Source organism: the organism of the source record quoted next, unplaced genomic scaffold (genome assembly GCF_019419815.1).
Source record: "Pyrus x bretschneideri cultivar Hongxiangsu unplaced genomic scaffold, Pyrus_bretschneideri_v1 Contig61, whole genome shotgun sequence".
NCBI lineage: Eukaryota > Viridiplantae > Streptophyta > Magnoliopsida > Rosales > Rosaceae > Pyrus > Pyrus x bretschneideri.
Genome location: NW_025999800.1, coordinates 1,610,026 through 1,628,006, shown reverse-complemented (window position 1 = coordinate 1,628,006; position 17,981 = coordinate 1,610,026). Strand labels below are relative to the sequence as shown.

Genomic DNA, 17,981 nt, shown 5'->3' with positions numbered 1-17,981 from the left:
AAACATATTTTTTTATTAAAAAATAATTGAAATTTTTTTCATACGAAATATGCTTATTTTTTTTTGGATATAGGTAAATTAATTTATATATGTGACTAATATTTATGATACACGAAAGGTCAAATTTCCATATGGGTTTTAATTAGGGTGAGTAATAACATTTATTGACATACTTAGGATTTTGAGGCAAAGTTGTAAATATGTTACAATAGTTGGTTATATATTTGTCTACATGGCAGTCCATTTTAAATTTGGATTTTATTTGAATGTTTAATATTAGGTGAGTTTTTGTTTAGATAATAGAAATTTCAAGGGTCTTTTTCTAAAGAACCCTAATAAAAATTGATGGGTATATATCTTTTAATCTTCCGATCTCTATATATTCGTCGATTGAAAACATAGTTAAGTTTCTATATACAGGTCTCTCTCATTCTCTCTCTCTCTCTCTCCCCCCCCTCCTCCTCTATATACAGGTCTCTCTCATTCTCTCTCTCTCTCCCCCCCCCCCTCCTCTATATACAGGTCTCTCTCATTCTCTCTCTCTCTCCCCCCCCCCCCCCCTCTTCTTTCCCCTTAAAGTGATGATATAAATATACATATTGTGATTTATAGATTGCATGCATGCAACAGGTGCTTTATAAGAAGAAAGAAATAAAGAATATTGAAGAATGTGGAAGCTTAAGGTCGCAGATGGTGGCAATGATCCATACATCTACAGCACAAACAACTTCGTGGGAAGGCAGATATTTGAGTTTGACCCTGAAGCAGGAACTACCGAAGAGCGAGCTGAGGTGGAAGAAGCTCGTCTTCATTTCTACAATAACCGCCATCAGGTTAAGCCCAGTGGTGACCTCCTATGGCGAATGCAGGTATGCTTTAGTTCGTCCAAACTTATGTCGGCAATTAGCCTACGCAACGTAAATCATGTTTCTAAAGAATGTGAGTTCTAGTTACTTGGTTTCATCGAGGTAGTTATTTATTAGAAGCAATTAATACTTGTGTCCATTTACCTACTTATCCACCTACATTATTAACACACCATACAATAATCAAAGACATTATTTTAGTTTTTCACATTATTTAAAGATCATATTTACAAAAAATCAATCAATTTCGAGATCATTTAGTCATTTATATATATTGAACATGATCCACGACCTTGGTAATAATTTATTAACCATCCATTCATTTGATGCATATAATCGACTAAACGTTCCTTAACTTAATTGATTTTTAGAATATAAAGTGAATAAACGTAATCCTAATAATAAAGTTTGTATGTAAAAAATACGTTAACTGCAAGTACACCTATAAAGTATTCTCTGTCATGAATGCCATGCAATGAAGCTAAGAAGATAAAATGATGAAGCCAAATATAGCGTATGACGTGTGTATATAAAATCCACAAGTTCCATAACAAGCTAGCATGATCCTCGCGTGTTCCTTGAATGCACCATAACGTACTCTAACCCAAACAATATCCTTCACTTAAAATGCATAGAGAGGAGACAAGTGTGTGAATAGCGTTGGACCCTTTTAAGTTTTAACTTTTGATCAATGGGGAGTAATTTCATTTCTCATAATCTGTTTGTATTGGACTTTTATTTTTATTTTTAAAGTTAAATAATTTGAGGAGGAGAGAAAATAGTACTTAAGAAAGGGTAGTCACCGTTAGACTTATTATTTTGGGAGTTGTTGTAAAGGGTTACTCATTTGTTACTCAGTTGATGAATAGTAATTTTGTATCTTTTGAACTCTTTGCCTTTTTTTTTTCTATCTTGCCCTTACTTTTGATATACAATATTTACATAAGGAGGGCACAATAGTAATTTTGTATCAAAATATTTACATAAGATAAAAAATATGCACTTATTAAGAGAAATTGTCCCACCATCACTTTTTTCATACAGGTAAATGAAATCATGATGTTTTTTGAATAGTTTGAATGAACAGAAACGATTGTGCTTGAGGAGAATGTGGGAGGCGGTGGACGGTTGTTCACACACACAAAGTGTGTGCTCTCTGCTATAAATATAAAAAAATCAGATTTTTTTTGTCTGTCTTGTTTCTTGTACAAAGTTTTCATTTTCCTATCTGATGGGCAACACCGATAAATCTTTAGGGTTTATTAAAATTTAATTAATAATAATATCATCATCATAAATTTGTTTAAACATAATTTCAATTCTCTCAGTAGTATCGCACTTAATTATCTGTTCACTTATCGACAGTTCCTAAGGGAGAAGAACTTCAAACAGACAATTCCCCCAGTTAAAATTGAGGATGGAGAGGAAATCACACACGAAAAGGCCACAGCTTCATTGAGAAGGTCTATCCACTTGTTTTCAGCGTTGCAGGCTAGCGATGGCCATTGGCCTGCCGAAAATGCTGGCCCGTTGTTTTTCCTTCCTCCATTGGTCAGTATTTAACATTGTCACCATTTACTATCTTGTTGTATACCCACACAATGTCCAACTTATATTAATGGATAAATTGACACCAACTTTTTAAAGTTTATGAGGTCAATTTTTGAACCCAATGTATATGAGTAATGCTAGGTAGATTAATTTTTTAGACTTATTTTGTAAATCATGTTATGTGTTACTAATAGAAAATAAGCAGTACTAATTCAATCATTAACGACTATGTCATATAGTTTAAATAGATAGTCTCTCTAGCATCACCCCAATTTATATAGGAGACTAAAGTTGTAGACAAAATTTGCAAACTAAATGATGTTTCACCAATATGAATGAGCATGTTTATCAACATAATCCAATCATATTTTACAAAATTTTGCTACAAATTTAATCTCCCTAGCATTACTCTAAATATATAGTCTTTCAACTTTCAAAATCTGAGAGGAATAACTAAGTTTCTCTATGACTACACAGTTTACACCTAATGTCAACGTTCAAAAATGTGCAACCGACTATGAAAATATTTTACTAGCAATCCCATGTTCCCATTTTAAAAATAAATAGCATATTTTCTCGAGTTTTTACGTAACTCCAAATATTTGGGGTTTTTATTAACCACTCCTTTTAATTTTTTACCCAAAATTTGCAGGTCATGTGTGTTTACATTACAGGGCATCTTAACACTGTATTCCATGCAGAACACCGCAAAGAAATTCTGCGTTACATATACTATCATCAGGTACACACACACACACACATTTTGTTATTTTTTCACACAAATTGAATAAAATTAAAAATTTTCAAAATGTGCCTTAAACAACTAACAAGGGTTGCAGTTAAGTTGGCCAAGAATTTTCATTTCTGCATCCAAAATCCCGCTTGTATAAATAGAAATACTGAATAAATAATGCTAATTAATATGCATTAATATTGTGGGTAATTCAGAACCAAGATGGTGGTTGGGGATTTCACATTGAAGGACACAGCACCATGTTCTGCACAGCTCTCAGCTACATTTGTATGCGTATTCTTGGAGAAGGATCCGATGGTGGCCAAGACAATGCTTGTGCAAGAGCTAGAAAGTGGATTCTTGATCATGGCAGTGTTACCCACATCCCCTCATGGGGTAAAACTTGGCTTTCGGTATGCCTATCTGCAGCACTAAGACAAATTGCTTAGGCTTCGGGTTAACTGTTGTTCTTAAATAGCACCATCACTATAGCAAATTGTCAACATATTGGTAATTTATACATGCCATATATAACCAAATCATTTGAGATTATTTGTTGTTGATAACGGATCAATATCGACAACGTATAAAAATGTATAGTTGTTAATGATAGCAAATCAATATTAGCAAAACTAACCTTATTGTTGATACAATCTATAATAGTGGTGACCCTCTACTAAAATTTACCTCTATTAAAGTTGCAATCTAAAAAAAAAAAAAGATAAATGCTATAAAATTATATTTGACTCCAAACTAGTGGTGCGAGTTATACCATACATATCCAATGCATACATAATCAAATAATTATTTAAACTTTTAGCTTTTGTCCAGTAGAGAAAGATGAAATCAAATTTAGAATTAACTATTACTTTATATATTTCAAAGGTGGAGTCCCACCTTTTAACTAGATTAAGTCAAATATGACTTTACAGATGGCAGACCAAAATCTTATATAACCTTGACTATTTCAGTATATTGAAGAGTGATTGAGTCATATTTGGCATTGAGAACACTGCACTACTATTATTTAAGAGGATTTTCCCTTTTAATTAATCCTGCTCAATTGATTCTTGAAGATACTTGGTGTGTTTGAGTGGTCCGGAAGCAACCCAATGCCCCCAGAGTTTTGGATTCTGCCTTCATTTCTTCCTATGCATCCAGGTTAGCGCAATTCCGGACTCCACAAGTACAAATAATTCAATCTTTCACATGTTGATAGATTTAATTAGTCTCTCTCTACCTATGGTCTTCTTTTTTAATCTCTTCTACATCATGCAAATGCAGCAAAAATGTGGTGCTACTGTAGGATGGTTTACATGCCTATGTCATATTTATATGGGAAAAGATTTGTTGGTCCCATCACACCTCTCATACTACAATTAAGGGAAGAACTCCATGCTCAGCCTTACGACGAAATTAACTGGAATGGAGTGCGTCATCACTGTGCTAAAGTATGTTGAACTTGAATAAGATATATAGCTAATTAGTCAATTTTTTTCTTGTTTAGGTACATAAACTGATTGCGGTAATTTGAATGCAGGAGGACATCTACTACCCTCATCCTTGGATACAGGACTTTCTATGGGATAGTCTGTACATATGTACGGAGCCTCTTCTTACACGCTGGCCATTTAACAAGCTGATCAGGAAAAGGGCTCTCGAAGTAGCAATGGAGCATATTCATTATGAAGATGAAAACAGCAGATACATTACCATTGGAAGTGTAGAAAAGGCGTTATGCATGATGGCTTGTTGGGTTGAAGACCCAAATGGTGATTATTTTAAAAAGCATCTTGCCAGGATACCAGATTATTTATGGGTTGCTGAGGATGGGATGAAGATGCAAGTTAGTACACATTATAAGTTTACTCTTCTAAATCATTGGAAAACATTATAAGTTGATACATTTTCTTAATACGTGCAGAGTTTTGGCAGTCAAATGTGGGATGCTGGTTTTGCCATTCAAGCTTTACTTGCTTCCAATCTAACCGATGAAATTGCACCCACACTTGCTAGAGGACATGACTTCGTCAAGAAATCTCAGGTTCGTTTTTTATATAGTCAACTGAACTTTCTTTTTTTTGCAAAATGTATATGTGCATCGATTAATTTGTTCTAACTAGTGACTTTTTTTGGAATCGAATTGTAAAGGTTAAGGACAATCCATCGGGTGACTTCAAAAGTATGCACCGCCACATTTCCAAAGGATCGTGGACTTTCTCTGATCAAGACCATGGATGGCAACTTTCTGATTGCACTGCAGAGGGTTTAAAGGTAACAAATACTTCAACTTTGTTATCCCCTTTAAATGCTATTTCCATTTTTCTCACCATAATCCCCTGTACAGTGTTGCCTGCTTTTATCGATGATGCCACCGGAGCTGGTTGGTGAAAAAATGGAACCTGAGTGGTTATACGAGGCTGTCAATGTCCTAATTTACCTGCAGGTACAACTATTATGTCAGTCAGTCATATATATATGTATGAGTTGCATTTTGTTGCCCTGCCGTAATCAAATTTTGGACCTAATGCATGCTGCCTTACTTTAAAAACCTTAAAAAACTTGTAGCATTTGAAGACTTTTGTTCTTCACTGCAAGGTCTATTAGGTCTCTCTACTCATTACAAATCTCATTTTATGGCTCATTGTAGAGTAAAAATGGTGGTTTAGGAGTCTGGGAACGAGCTGGAGCAGCAAAATGGTTAGAAGTAAGAATTTTAAAGAATTGGAGTAATGTTGTCGAATTTTAAAGAATTGGAGTTATGTAAGAAACTAAAGTCTTTCAAGGCATTATTAATTAGTATATACTTACTGGACATTTTCACTTCTTTTTTTCTCCCCAGATGTTGAATCCCACGGAATTCTTCATAGACATTGTTCTTGAGCATGAATATCTTGAGTGCACTGCAGCTGCAATTCAGGCTATGGTTTTGTTTAAGAAGTTCTACCCTGGCCACAGGAAGAAGGAGACAGATCAATTTATTACCAATGCAGCACAGTACGTTGAAAATACACAAATGGAAGATGGTTCATGGTAATATCATATTATTAAATCAAAATTTTGATTTCTTTGATTAACAACTATAGCAGAGAAACAACTTAGTTAAGAAACATTTTCCCAGGTACGGGAATTGGGGTGTTTGCTTCACATATGGTACCTGGTTTGCTCTTGGAGGGTTAACAGCTGCTGGCAAGACTTTCAACAATTGTGAAGTTATACGCAAAGCTGTTAGTTTTTTACTCACAATGCAGAATGAGAACGGTGGTTGGGGAGAGAGCTACCTTTCATGTCCAAAAAGGGTAAAATATGGGAGGTGGATTATGTTTGAAGCGAGCTCCAAGTTTCTTAGTTAATCTCATTGTCTTAGACTAAAATATTTCACTCTGTGGTGGGTGATACAGGAGTACGTTCCTCTTGAAGGAAACCGATCAAATTTAGTACAGACAGCTTGGGCTATGATGGGTTTGATTTATGCAGGACAGGCCGAAAGAGACCCCGCACCTCTTCATCGTGCAGCAAAGTTGATAATCAACTCTCAGTTGGAAAATGGTGACTTTCCTCAGCAGGTATCTTGCTTACCCTAACATCTATTGCAAGCTTGACTAGTAAAAAGGATAAAACACAAAATAACATATTGTGTTGCGTATATGTATGCTCAAATTTTTACTTGCAACGTTTTATAACATCTATTCACTAATCATGTATGGCAGGAAATCGCTGGAGTGTTCAAGATGAATTGTATGCTACATTATCCAACTTATAGAAACATCTTCCCCCTGTGGGCTCTTGCAGAATACCGCAAGTGCGTTCCATTGCCTCCCAAAGCGTGATTAGGCTCCCTGTATCGTGTAGCTCTTACATGCAGCAAATATTAGTACGCATAAAAGCCAGTTGTTGAAATTATGTATTATACAAAAAGTGTATCAATCAGATGAGGAAGTAAGATTTACCTACTTGGAAATCAGAGAAATTATACTTCTTCAAACAGAAAATATATAAAATAAAATAAAAATCTATTTCTGCCGGATGTATTTTTAATTCTTTATTTTCTTATTAGATGACTAAAATTACAACATTATAGAGCTAATAGGTTGTGAAAGATGTTACTCAAAGGTGTGTTCCCAGTAATTTAGGCCAAAGTTGTTAAGAATGTACTACGTATAAGATGGAAGGACCTGAAAATGATTAGATACAATAAATTTGAAGAAACTTTCAAATGAGACCAATGTGTCATTTGAAAGCCCTTTGTTTAGTATAGTGCATTTCTAGTGTTTTTGTATTGATTGAGTAATTGTTTGATAATATTCTTGTAGTGCATTTTTCACAATTTAGAATAAAAGGCCATAAACTTTTATAAGTCCCTCAAACATAAGGCAAATAATCAAAGAAACACATAAAAATCTTCATCCCTCGTCAACTTTCCCAAAATGCAAATAAAGTTGTCTTAAGGCCACATATATAACTATGCTAATCACTATACTAAGATTAGTGCCACAAATATCTGTTTACTTGGATGTTGCAGAAGAACCTTTGAAGTCAACGATGGTGTGCTAGATCTAGAGTACTTCTCATTGATAGGACTTATCCGTTTGGTTCTGCTTCCTTTATTTATTTTTGCAATGATTTTAATCATTTTATTGTTGGTAGAGCTGGGATGTTGAAGACTTAGTTAAATAAATAATGCCTTGTACATAAAATGTGTGACATAATCAAATTAGCTAGAGCTAGAATGTTGGTGCTACAGCGCGTGACCAGTGACCCAATTTTGTCTTCCTAGAATAAAATTGATGCCCTAAATTCATTTTTAGGTCCATTCAATGAGATTTCATTGTTTGAATCTAATTTCACAAAGGGCATCCACTTGACCTTTGTGGTAGGCAAAGATTCGACTGTTGGATCGTCATGAAATTATAGTTGTTGATGTGTGACTAATGTGAGGCTCTTAGGAATTCACGAATCTGAAATCTGTTGTGGGGATCTTCTTGATTGGATAACGAAGGGTTGTTGACCAACGATTTGTGACCATGTTGATCGAGGGTTGAATTTTGGTTAACATATCCCGAATTGTTCTAAAATGCTGGAATTAGCATTACTTGAGACTTAGTAGAGCCCAATGGGCCTATCTTGGTTAACAATTCATCCTAGGGGATGTGCACCTCGATTTAATTGTAGGTGATGCCTTACCGGGATTTACATGTTTATTGGGCTACTAGATGAGTTAATGACATATGCGAATGCCAGTGGGAGGAGATGGGCTAGGAATCATGTTAAAATTATCTTGTAGAACTTGTATGTTTATGTGACTAGATATCTATTGTTACGTTGAACCAATAGTGTGTGTGTGTGTGTGTGCGCGCGCTTACACTTGTGATTCATATGGATTGATGTAAAAAGTCATTTGTATGAGGTATGTATGTGTGATGTGCGATTGTGTGACTGCACCAAATAGTAGTGTGGTATATGGATGATCCTGCCTAGCAATCCGCATTAGAAGACCATATGCATTCTATGGATGACTTTACCTGGTTAATCTGCATTGATAGGTCACTGTCTGACACACCCGACCCTAATATTCACCAAACACCAGGGTAGGTACGTTCTGGTCAACATCCAAAGGTGACAAAGCCATATTAGGATGTGTAATACCCCATATTTAAAAAAAAATGGTTATATATATGTGTGTGTGTGTGTGTGGGTGGGTAATTACTTTTTTACTTAATGATTTTATTAGATTTATTTTATGTAAGAACCTACTTGCAATATGTAAAATAGTTTCAATGTAAAATCCTTTTTGCTACAAATTATTTCAAAAACTAGCTCGTCTTATTTTCATATGTAAGTAGAGATATTTTTAGTTTGAATTGGAGAAGGAGATTATAATGAGATTTTTCTCACAAAGGGCCGAGAGTTTGAGGTTGGACTAAATGAGTAATTTTGTCTTGATATTTTCTCTCAAAGATGAGGTGGAGAGTTTGTAACATTAGGAGTTAATGATTTGGTGATTACTCACCACTCTAAATGTGAAGGTGGAAGTCTACTTAAGGGTGAGTTGGCAAGTCTGTATTCATTAGGAATCTAAGAGTTAAATGTTTGGTGATGATTCATCCCTCCAAAATTTGAAGAGGTGGGATTCATATCCCTTAGACTTTGAACGTGGCTTTTGAGCTTTTGTCCACTTTGCATGATATTCACCACTCTAAATAAAGGAAGATGACAACTTATTGTGGTTAGAACATTTCACGTGGCCTTTGATGCAAGAAACATCTTGCATTTTATTCATTAGTTCATAATTAGCTTCACATTTGTTGTTTTTCTATTGGACCACATTTCATTGCTAAGGATTAGGACAACATTTGTTGCCTTGTTATGGGAACACATTTTATGCTCATGATTAGGTTAACAATTGGTGTGCTTCTATTGGAACACATTTGTTGCCTTGTGGAAATTATTTGGAGAGGAAGATGTCAAGCAATCTTTATAAAGGAAGGAGTAAGAACCAACGGAAGACAAGGGAGAAAAGAGAGAGGAAGAAGAAGAAGAAAAAAAGAAAGGAAAAAAAAAAAAAGAACAACTCCAAAGCCATTCTCCTTTTTCATATTACCCCTTATCTTTCATATACATTTTGTTAAGGCTTTAAGCCATCTTTCATTGTATTTGTAAGTTTCTCATATATAGTGAAATACAATAAAAGAAAACCCAGTGGATGTAGTCGATTTGGCGAACCACTTAAATCTTGTGTTGTTTATTTATTTATATTTTGGAGATCATTGCCATAAGAAGCACTCCCATCAAACCATCAAAAATATCCATTTACTTTCCTTGAGAATGTTGTAAAATAAGAGAGACAAATCCCAGAAAATGCATGAGAGCTTACCCAACAAAATTCCTTCTTGGAACTCAAATGGATTTATGCATCAATATCACCTAGAGGGAGAGATGGAGTAAAATGGTAAAGTAATATTTCTCAATTAGATTGTTGTGTGTTATCCATACTACATAATATTGATAAGATCGTACGATTTTGGCTACTAACAGTTTGGTTAGTGTTGCAGATGATTATTGATATCCTTGTTACATGGCATATAAATTGGGAGTATTGATATTTATGTGAACATGACATATACATATGCATTTAAAAGCAAGAAAGAAAGTTCAGTCAGTTGTGTTGAGTTTTGTAAAGTGTTTGAGTTGTGAGGATATTCAAGGGCTGAAGTTTGCCTTGAATATAAAATAATGAACATTTTATATGTCAAGCGTAAGGTGCAGGGCTTGAGTGTACAAATTGGTTGATTATAAAAATAATGAAATCTTGTATATGTCAGGCGTTGGGGGAAGGACTTGAATATTCAATTGGGCGTCGAGCGAAATGCCTGTTTAATAAAGTGGAAAATGAGAGTTTAATTACAAAAAATTGGGTTAAGGGATGAACAGGAGTTAACTCATATTCTAAGGTATTTGGAGCCAAGTGGTATAAGCATGGTATGGGACGTGCATGCTTGGATGCCTTATGTATGTGTTGACGGGATTAAAAGGGAGTGAGTGCATTCATCCATCTCATTTGCATATATTTCATGCATTTGAAAGAATTGTTACAATTTAATTACTGTAGTTTTTGTTGTGAATTAATTTGTGTATTATTTTTATTTTGCTGCATATTCAATAAATTTTATGTAAGATTTTGTTGATGTATGGTGTAATCATTATAATTTTATTTTATTTTCCACCATATCTTGGTTGTAGAATTTATTTCTATAGCTAAGATATGACTTGAGTATACAAATTGGTTGATTATTAAAATAATGAAATCTTGTATATGTCAGGCGTCGCAGGAAGGGCTTGAAAATACAATTGGGCGTTAAGGGAAGTGCTTGTTTAATAAAGTGGAAACTAAGAGTTTAATTACAAAAATTGGGTTAAGGGATGAACAAGACTTAACTCATATTCTAACGTACTAGGAGCCAAGTGGTATAAGCATGGTATAGGACGTGCAGGCTTGGGTGTCTTAGGTGTGTTGACGGGATTCGAAGGGAGTGAGTACATTCATGCATCTCATTCCATACATTTTATGTATTGGCAAGAGCTACTCATTTCAATTATTATTTTAGTTGGTACTTTTGTTATGAATTAATTTTGTATACTAATATTTTATTTCCTCTATGTATTTAATAAATTATATGCGGTAAACTCAAGCTTTTATTATGTAAGATTTGTTATATGATGTATTGTGTAATCGTGCCAAATTATTTTAATTTTTCCACCATATCTTGGTTGTAGAATTTATTTCTATAGTTAAGATATGGCTCACATCCTATCTCGTGAATAGTCTTTATTTGCGGGTCGGGGGTGTGATAGGATGCATGAGAACTAAGAACAATTAACCGACATAAATAAAACTTGTAAATTTAATTATAATGCTTAGTTGTTTGTTATTTGGCGCTGGCAACTTAGATTGGCCATTACAACAATTTGATGCGAAAATGCTTTCTTACATGGTAATCTTAAAGAAGAAGTGTATATGGATATTCCACCTGGTTATGCATCGGTTTCACAACCTCGAGTAGTGTGCAAGTTGAATAAAGCATTACATGGATTGAAACAATCACCTCGGGCATGGTTTGGTAGGTTCCAGACGGCTATGAGGAAATATGGGTTCAGGCAAAGCAATGCCGATCATACACTTTTCTTGAAACGTCGAATAGGGAAATTGACGGCACTTATTATTTATATGGATGATATGATTGTTATGGGTGATGATAAAGAGGAAATCTCAAGGCTAAAAAATTACCTAGCAATTGAGTTCAAGATGAAAGATCTTGGTTGATTGAAATATTTCTTAGGGATAGAAGTAGCTCGATCTGAACAGGGTATATTTCTATCTCAAAGAAAATAAGTTCTAGACTTAATAGCTGAAACAGGAATGCTTGATTGTAAACCGGCTGACACCTTTATAGTCCAAGATCACTATCTTGCCGTGCACCCTGAACAAGTTCCCACTAACAGAGATCATTATCAAAGGTTAGTTGGGAGGTTAATTTATTTATCTCACACCAGGCTTGATATTGCATATGCAGTAAGTGTTGTTAGTCAGTTTATGCCTTCTCCGAGTGATACACATATAGGTGCAGTTGAAGGCATCGTACAATACCTAAAGTCCTCCCCGGGTAGAGGCATCATGTTTTCCAAGAATGATCATTGCCGAATAAAAGGTTATACCGATGCAAATTGGGCAGGAAACATTACTGATCGACAGTCCACATCTAGATACTTTACATTTGTGGGGGGAAATTTAGTGACTTGGCAGAGTTTGAAACAAAAAGTGGTTGCTTTATCAAGTGCAGAGGCAGAATACAGGGGTATGGCAAAAGGACTATGTGAACTATTATGGCTTCAGAGGTTACTTGTTGAGCTCGGGTGTCCTTCAAAGTCGGCCTCGTTTTTGTTTAGTGATAATAAAGTAGCTATTGATATCTCAAGCAATCCAATCCAGCATGATCGCATGAAACATGTGGAAGTTGACAGACACTTCATTAAGGAGAAGTTGGATGAGAATATTATTCAATTCCCGTTCGTAAATTCAGAGGATCAATTGGCGGACATCTTAACTAAAGCTGTTGCGAGTCAAGCGTTCTACAACTCTCTTGTCAAGTTAGGCATGAACGACATTTATGCACGAACTTGATTGGAGAGTTGACCTTTTGTAATTAGTTAGTTACCTATTTGGGTCCTTGTAATCAGGATGTAATTAGGAAGGGTGTTATTTGATGTTTCTTTCCTTGTAAATCAATCTTGTACATTATATAATTTCCTCCTTAATGAGAAGAATAATATCAGAAAATTAAACCTCAAGATAAGCCCTAATTAGCATATAGGATGTGTATTTTTAGGTCAACAGAAAATCTTGACACGTTTTAGTATGTCAAAGACAGTTTCATGACTTGAATATGTACCTGAGATATCTTGAGGAATTTGCATGCTTGCTTAAGGGTAAGTCCCATTTCAGTTAAGATTCCCAGCAAGCAAAGCTTCAATCACAAGAACAAAATACCATGACTCACTTCAAAAAGTTGACATCTTGATTCCATCCTCTTTAAGGCAGATATAATCGTTAGTCTAGGAAGATGCTTCTTGAAAGCTTCTCCACTAGGATCCTAAGCCCAACAAGAAAGCATCATCAATGGATTTTCTGCGCATCCGATTGTAATATAGCAACTGCCCTCATCTTCATAATGAAATTGGTCATTTGTGAATTGAATTGCATTGTCTCTGATCTTGTTGAAGGTCCAGCGTTTTAGGAGAGGCTCAGCGATATTATAAAAATTGTCCCACTTAAAACGTTGTACACGACCATGAGGATAGTAGTTATCTTCCTTCGTTAGTCAACGTTGCATAGCACAGTACCTTTATGTAAGTGAACATATTTCTTTAAGAACATAATAAAATTGAACAATAGCATGAACTATGTAAGGAACAAAAAGGTAAAATCATGGTTGCACACCAATGGCGCACTTTAGGCCTGTTAATTTCGCTGTAAAGTTCAAAGTAAATTTCTTGTCTCAATTTCTCAACAAGATGAGTGATCAGGCCAACAAATCTTGTGGCGTAAAAGTCAGACATAGGTGGGTAAGTCAACCTACAGTAGCAGAACATTTTTACCGTAGATATGAGGTAGTACCAGTTAGAAGACTTGTAACTATTTAACTCGAGCAACAAGAAACTTGGGTGTGGAAGAAAACTGTACTTACATGGATGAGAAGGAAGCGGAGTGGACCGAGTCCAGAATTCTGGGGGCATTGGGTTGCTACCTTCCAGTCATACACACCAAGAATCTGCAACACAAGTTAAACCATTTGAACAATAAAATGTCTTTTAAGACACATTCCTTAAGTTTGCATCCTTTTGCAGTATGACATACTACTATTTAAATCAACTAGTACATTATACGCACCGCCATCCAAGTTTTTCCCCATGATGCATAATAGTAGGCACCACCACAGGGCCATCTCCGAGAATAGGCATCATATAGTAGTTAATGAATGTAGTAAACATCATACTAGGCCCTGCTATGTGCAATCCCAAGCCACCATCTTCATTTTGATGGTCGTATGTGTAACGTAAGATTTCTTTTTTGTGCTCAACTGTGAAAATGACATTAAGACTGGAATCTATGCAGATTACCTTTTTGGCAATAGAGAAAAAAAATATAACAATTCTTGTCACATATGTATAATTAAACAGATTTTTTAAATAATGCACGATTAAAGGTTCAGCCCCTATATTTTACCAAAAAAAAAAAAAAAAAGATCAGCCCCTATTCTATAAGAAAAAGTCAGCCTCTATAATGCATGAGGTGTCCCCCTTTTCTCTCTCGCTGTCAACAGTCTCTAGTAAATGCAAAAAATATCTTATATGTAGTGGCAGATTTAGAATATTGTTCTTGTGACGGTTAAAACATAAAAACAACCCATATAATTACATAAATATTAATGCATGGTCATTTATAATTGGACTTAATATCAACTGCATATCAACTGTGACGGTTAAAAAAAAAAACCCATATAATTACATAAATATTAATGCATGATCATTTATAATTGGACTTAATATCAACTGTGACGGTTAAAAAAAAAAAAAAAACCCATGTAATACATTATATTGATGCATGGTCATTTATAATTGGACTTCATATCAACTGTGAACAATAAATACATGTACTTCTGATATTTGATCCCAGCCTTTGATATCAAATTCAAAAATAGGTGACAATGTATCCTTATCATGAGTGATCAAGAGAGCACAATTCTATGTAATTAGTAAAAAGTTTCAAACTTTGAATATGAATAACATTTCTAGTGAGTAGATTTGGGGTGTTCTACCCCCTTAGATCACCTCCAATGTCAAATCTCGGCTCGGGCCCTCACCACATCCCTGACTCGACTCCATCGTAGCACGATATTATCCGTTTTGGGCTCCGACCACGTCCTCATGATTTTGTTTGTGGGAACTCACAAGCAACTTCCTAGTAGGTCACCCATTATGGGATTGCTCTCGCGCGAACTCGCTTAACTTCAGAGTTCTGATGGAACTCGAATCCAATGAGCTCCCAAAAGGCCTAGTGCTAGATAGACATGGGAATATACATAAAAGGCTTAAAGGATCCATTCTCCTGGGCGATGTGGGATGTAACAATCCACCCCCTTTAGGGGTCTGACGTCCTTGTCGGTACACTTTTGGCCAGGGATCGGCTCTGATACCAAATTGTCACATCCCGGCCTAAGCCCCCACCACATCCCGAGCTCGACTCCACAGTAGTACGATATTGTTTGCTTTGAGCCACAACCATACCCTCACGATTTTGTTTCTAGGAACTCACGAGCAACTCCCAGTGGGTCACCCATCATGGTATTGCTACCGCGCAAACTCGCTTAACTTTGAAGTTCTGATGGAACTCGAAGTCAGTGAGCTCCCAAAAGGCCTTGTGCTAGGTAGAGATGAGAATATACATATAAGGCTTAGAGGATCCATTCCCCTGGGCGATGTGGGATATAACAATATTATATACATATATATAATATGACATAAAATGCATAAGTTGTAACGCCCTACTAATCCTTCTTAACTCTTTCTTTTGGTTGATAACGGAGCATACAATGCGAAAGACAACAAAAACTATATAAGAATGTTACGAGGCCTAGCGATTAGTAGTGGACAATAAAGAAATTTTTTCTCGAAAATGATGAATTCCAAATTGTAATATAAACACAAACGAGGAAAGTAATCATCAACAAAATTCGTTTTCCGACAAATATATATGCCAAATTTTACAAAACTAACTCCAGTGAAAAAGCACACGATAAATAATACTCTCATAATAATTTTACGACAAATATATATGCCAAATTTTATAAAACTAACTCCAATGAATAAGATCACGACAAATAATACTCCCATAATAAATTAAAACATAATTATATGTAATAGCTCATAATAAATTGAAACATACATTACAAAACTTTGATAAAAAAAAAATTGATGAGGTTAATGTAAATGATGCATATATATAATCAACATCTAATGAGAAAAACGTATTACTTGACACAAAACGTATACATTCCTTATTATATTAGATGGTATGCTAATACCGTACAAAAATTTAATCTCCTTAACATTTTTCATATTATATACAATAATGTCTCGATAATATATGGTTGTGATTGGTGGTGACCCTAGTTTTGAAATAAAATGGTTATGGTGAGCAAGGACAATGTAGATGAATAAGCAGTTATGTAGTGAATAGTGGCTATGCTAGACTTTGTTCGTGACAATGATCCAGCTGTGGATTATATTTATCATTATCCAGCTATACTGGTAGCTGTTAGAAGTTAGATCTGATTAATTTAATGCAAATTATGCAACAAGAACCAATTTTCCATTCAATTCAACAAAACAGTCAAACTACTGGTATTTTAATTATACAACAATATTTTTTTGAGTAAATTGTAACAATAGTCCCTCAACTTTAATCAAATTGGAGCAATAGTTTATCAACTAATAATCTATTACCATTAGTCCATAAACTTATCTAAATGTGTAGCTATGATCATTTTCGTCAACTTCGTCAGAATTTTGTCAAAATAAGTTATATTGGAAGGACCATTGCTACAATTGAGTTAGAGTTGAGGGACCATTTCTCCAGTTGGATTAAAGTTGAGGAACCATTAGTAATGTATTTTTTAGTTGAGGGACTATAGATGCATGTTTTGATGAGTTGAGAGACCAATGATAATTGATTTTTAGTTGAGTGATCATTGCTCTAATTGAGTTAAAATTAAGGGACAATTGTTACAATTTACTCTATTCTTTTAGGGGAGGTAAATTCTTGTGATGATGTGAAAAAATATCTCATACGAGAAATTTGTCAAAAGATTTCTAAGGAGTTGGTTTAATAGACCTTAACTTCCTTCGATTTTAACATTTTTTACAAGAAGCGACAACAAAATTCCATTAATGGACTGTAATAGTTACCAAGGTTACCACATGAGTGTATTTTCCAATTAAATTTAATGATATGGAGATCACCAAATAACTAACATAAGCACGGAGTATGATTCTCTCCCCTCCTATTACCATCCCCTCCACTCAAAAAAATTCAAAACAAGATGTAGACATGGCGTAATCGCAACCGTTTAAATATGAGGGGATGAAAGGGAAGAGAGATTAGAAGGGTAGAGAATCATACTCCCATAAGCACATACACTACCGGTACTAGCACAAGCACCAACATTATAGATTTACGGGAACTTTAACGAAAAGCTCCTGGTACTGTTAACTATATTTTTACACTAAAAAGTCAATCCTGGTATTATTCACTTTACCCTTTATTTTATTTTTATTGTTAAAACTTAAAATTTTCAATTCTTTTTTATTAATTTTTTTTTTTTAAATTTACCCCTAAAAAAATAACAGATCAACTTTAAGTACAAGTAATTGAGTACACTTTTTCTGTCGAAGTCTAAAGCAGTATTTAACTATATAAATAGTGCTGATATTTTTTGTATAAATGCACAATTATTGTCCTTCGATGGGCTCACATGGCCAGCAAAAAGGAAGAAAGAAATCTAAAAAATTGATGTGGACACGACTTCTTCACATGCATTGAGTGAAGTACTGAAATTACATATATATTTTGTTTTTATTTTGCAAAAAAAGTTATAATCTCATTAGCAGAGAGAGAGAGAGAGAACAAAGAAGGAAAACCAAGCTGTCTCATCCGGAAGTGTATCTTCTCCGGACCTACGTTACAAGATCTTAAAAATCCTTGTATCTTAATTTTT

General features: G+C 34.8%; 1 protein-coding gene and 1 pseudogene across 4 annotated transcripts; one reads left to right on the top strand and one right to left on the bottom strand.

The window, feature by feature from the left end:
* LOC103967682 overlaps positions 1-14,789 on the bottom strand; it is a 61,427-nt pseudogene extending 46,638 nt beyond the window's left edge.
* LOC103967650 (beta-amyrin synthase-like) lies at positions 317-7,178 on the top strand. Of its 4 annotated transcripts, XM_048572438.1 has the most exons (16): positions 317-401; positions 631-869; positions 2,232-2,417; positions 3,070-3,159; positions 3,366-3,563; positions 4,227-4,311; positions 4,435-4,601; positions 4,691-4,996; positions 5,075-5,194; positions 5,302-5,424; positions 5,498-5,596; positions 5,801-5,857; positions 5,993-6,183; positions 6,272-6,449; positions 6,552-6,716; positions 6,861-7,178. In XM_048572438.1, exons 2-16 carry the CDS (start codon positions 669-671, stop codon positions 6,978-6,980), a joined length of 2,286 nt encoding a protein of 761 aa, XP_048428395.1. In that variant the 5' UTR covers positions 317-401; positions 631-668; the 3' UTR covers positions 6,981-7,178. The 4 variants fall into 4 exon arrangements, with proteins under 4 accessions (XP_048428395.1, XP_048428398.1, XP_048428397.1 ...); XM_048572441.1 differs by lacking the exon at positions 317-401 and having other exon boundaries at positions 565-869; positions 5,801-5,850; positions 6,109-6,183; XM_048572440.1 differs by lacking the exons at positions 317-401; positions 3,070-3,159 and having other exon boundaries at positions 565-869.
* Positions 14,790-17,981: the final 3,192 nt, after the last annotated feature.

What these genes read in the sequence shown, in the direction of transcription:
- LOC103967650 (XM_048572438.1), top strand. Translation starts at nt 669, where the DNA reads ATGTGGAAGCTTAAGGTCGCAGATGGTGGCAATGATCCATACATCTAC. An exon ending in ATGTCCTAATTTACCTGCAG is followed by an intron (nt 5,597 to 5,800) that starts GTACAACTATTA and finishes GGCTCATTGTAG; the next exon opens with AGTAAAAATGGTGGTTTAGG. An exon ending in ATGGTGACTTTCCTCAGCAG is followed by an intron (nt 6,717 to 6,860) that starts GTATCTTGCTTA and finishes CATGTATGGCAG; the next exon opens with GAAATCGCTGGAGTGTTCAA.